The sequence below is a fragment of the Balaenoptera ricei genome, chromosome 15 (genome assembly GCF_028023285.1).
Source record: "Balaenoptera ricei isolate mBalRic1 chromosome 15, mBalRic1.hap2, whole genome shotgun sequence".
Taxonomy (NCBI): Eukaryota; Metazoa; Chordata; class Mammalia; order Artiodactyla; family Balaenopteridae; genus Balaenoptera; species Balaenoptera ricei.
The window spans coordinates 27,571,125-27,574,017 of record NC_082653.1 but is presented as its reverse complement, the minus strand read 5'-3'; the positions used below and the strand labels follow the sequence as shown (position 1 = coordinate 27,574,017).

Sequence of the window (2,893 nt, the reverse complement as noted above, 5' to 3'; positions counted from 1 at the left end):
CTGGTCTAGAAAACAAGAATCAAACAGAATGAACATTCCTTATTTATATCATCTGCGATCATCCATGGGCCAGCAGGCTGAGAGCTATGGGCAAGACTGAGATTATTACCACTTACTGGTCCATACTGTTCTCCCTAATACCCATATGCACCTTACTTCACTCCTTATTTATTTCTAAATATAGTGTATATAAATTATATATAAAACATAATATTTCTAAATATAACTGGGTAGAACTGCCAGACACAAACAGGGTACAGTAAAGAATGATTTAACAGAACTGTAGGGTCCAATGATGTTAGACTCCAGTTTAGATGAGGTATCAGACCACAGAAATTTATCCCAATCTTCCAGCCATGTTTGAGGATTCAGTTTCCAACAGGTACATACTTGGGATTTACACAGCACATAACCTCATTCCTGCAAAATATATAGAACACTTCATTCTGTTCACACGTTGTTCTGCATCTTCCCAACTTACCCCAACACTTCATGGCTGAAATTAAAAGGAAAGGAGAGGGACGGATCAGTCTTGAAATAAACAGAGGGCTGGGGAAAGGGGAGGCCAAAGCCCAGTAGAAAAGACAGTAAAGGGAAATAAGAAGACATGAGGAAGAAGCCCTCATTAGGCAACCTCCAGGTTTAAGGGAGATTATAGTCACTATCTTTTCTTTCCCCACTTGTGTCCCCAGTCACAATCCCAAAATTCTCCCCACTCAGTGGCCTGGGACCTACTAGTCAGCTTCCCTTCCCTGGCCTTTGGGGAGGCAAGAGGACTCCTCTCTCCAGGCTTTCATCTCCACCATATTATAAGGTACACAGGTGCCCAGGTATCAACTAACCATCTTTTCCCTTTGCCCTTGGATACCGTCTCTGATCATATTAATGAAAGGGGACAGGAATCTGAAATACACCCCTCAGGACGTCTGCAAGTCTTCTTGGTTATCTGTAAAACTCTTCTCCACAACATCCCAGAGCTTTTCACTGGTCTTAATGAGCTGAAATAATTAGGAACAGCTGCTCTGGGGAAACTACAATCTAAAGTAGCCCAGATAAATTGAGGTTGGCTGAGAGAGTGGAATCAGAATCCTCAAACAATCAGAAATTAAGGAACCATTTTCATAGAGGCAATTGATCAAAATTCAAATTCTCCCAAGGAATGTTTTTGGAAAAGCTCCCACTTCCTCTATACTCTATGTCCAAGTATCTCTCCTCCCTGTACCTGCCCCACCTCACCATCATCATGTTCAGCTTCTCCAGAGCCAACCACAGAGCAGGTCAGAGTGGTCAACTAATAGCACTGAAAAAATCAGCACCAGGGAACTCAAACTTCCCCTTGGCTAGAGAGGTATCCAAAGGCCATCCTCCCTGCCCAAGGCCATTCTCCCAGCCTAAGCTATAAAGCCCCCAGAGTTCCCTGAATATGCATCAGGTTCCCTGACCCACTGCCCCTTGGGAGAGATCCTGGTTACCTGGGGTGACCTGGACCAGGAGCAGGGTAACAGTTAAAATCAGACGAAGGAACTTCATGAATGGTGGGAGCTCAGGTAAAGATAGGCTTCTTGGCTGGCAAGACAGACAGAGGTCTCCATTCTGGGCGACCAGTCCAGACTGGTATTTATTGCCCCAAGGAGCATGGCAGAGCCATGATTGGTGAACCAGAAAGGGAACAGTCATTTAAGATTAGACAGATGAGTAATCAACCACATTGGTTGAATGGCTGTTGAATACGCCACCCTCTTCTGCTCTTCCAGAGGAGGCCAGGAGAGGGGGAAGAGGAGTTAAAGAGAAGACACAGCCTTGCCTTTGAGAGTTTTTGGCTTCTGGGGAGCCAAGAAGGGGGAAAATATTCCTACTTTTTTTTTTTTTTACTTTTTATTTTATACTGGAGTACAGTTGATTAACAACGTTGGGTTAGTTTCAGATGTACAACAAAGATTCAGTTATACATTTACATGCATCTATTCTTTTTCAAATTCTTTTCCCAATTAGGTTGTTACAGAATATTGAGCTATAGAATATTGTGCTATATCTTTTTTAAAATTTTTTATTTTTTATACAGTTTTTTAAATTACTTTCCATTTACTGTTATGACAAAATATTGGCTATATTCCCCATGTTGTACAATACATTCTTGAGCTTACCTTACACCCAAAATCTGTGCCTCTCCCATCCCTATATTGTCCCTCCCCCACCACTGGTAACTGCTAGTTTGTTCTTTATATCTGTGAGTATACTTTTTTGTTATATTCACTAGTTTGTTATATTTTTAGATTCCACATATAAGTGGTATCATACAATATTTGTCTTTCTATGTCTGACTTATTTCACTTAGCATAATGCCCTCCAAGTCCATCCATGTTGCTGCAAATGGCAAAATTTCATTCTTTTTTATGGCTGGGTAGTATCCCATTGTGTGTGTGTGTGTGTATATATGTATATGTATATGTATATGTATATGTATATGTATATGTATGTATGTATATATATATATATATATATATATACCCCCTCTTCTTTATCCATTTATCTGTTGATGGACACTTAGGTTGCTTCCATATCTTTATCTTGGCAACTGTGAATAATGCTGCTATGAACATTAGGGTGTACATATCTTTTTGAATTAGTGTTTTTGTTATTTTCAGATATATACCCAGGAGTGGAATTGCTAGGTCATATGGTAGTTCTATTTTTAGTTTTTTGAGAAACCTCCATGCTGTTTTCTACAGTGGCTGCACGAATTTACATTCCCACCAACAGTGTACGAGGGTTCTCTTTCCTCCACATCCTTGCCAACATTTGTTGTTTGTGTTCTTTTTAATGGTAGCCATTCTGACAATTGTGAGGTGATATTGTGGTTTTGATTTGCATTTCCCTGATGATTAGCAATGTT

General features: G+C 40.2%; 1 protein-coding gene across 1 annotated transcript; it reads right to left on the bottom strand.

Moving 5' to 3' along the window:
* Positions 1-368: 368 nt before the first annotated feature.
* On the bottom strand, positions 369-1,530 carry DEFB121 (defensin beta 121). Its single transcript, XM_059898119.1, has 2 exons — positions 1,473-1,530; positions 369-496 (listed from the first exon to the last, which is right to left on the bottom strand). The coding sequence occupies exons 1-2, from the start codon at positions 1,528-1,530 to the stop codon at positions 369-371; spliced, it is 186 nt and encodes a 61-aa protein (XP_059754102.1).
* Positions 1,531-2,893: the final 1,363 nt, after the last annotated feature.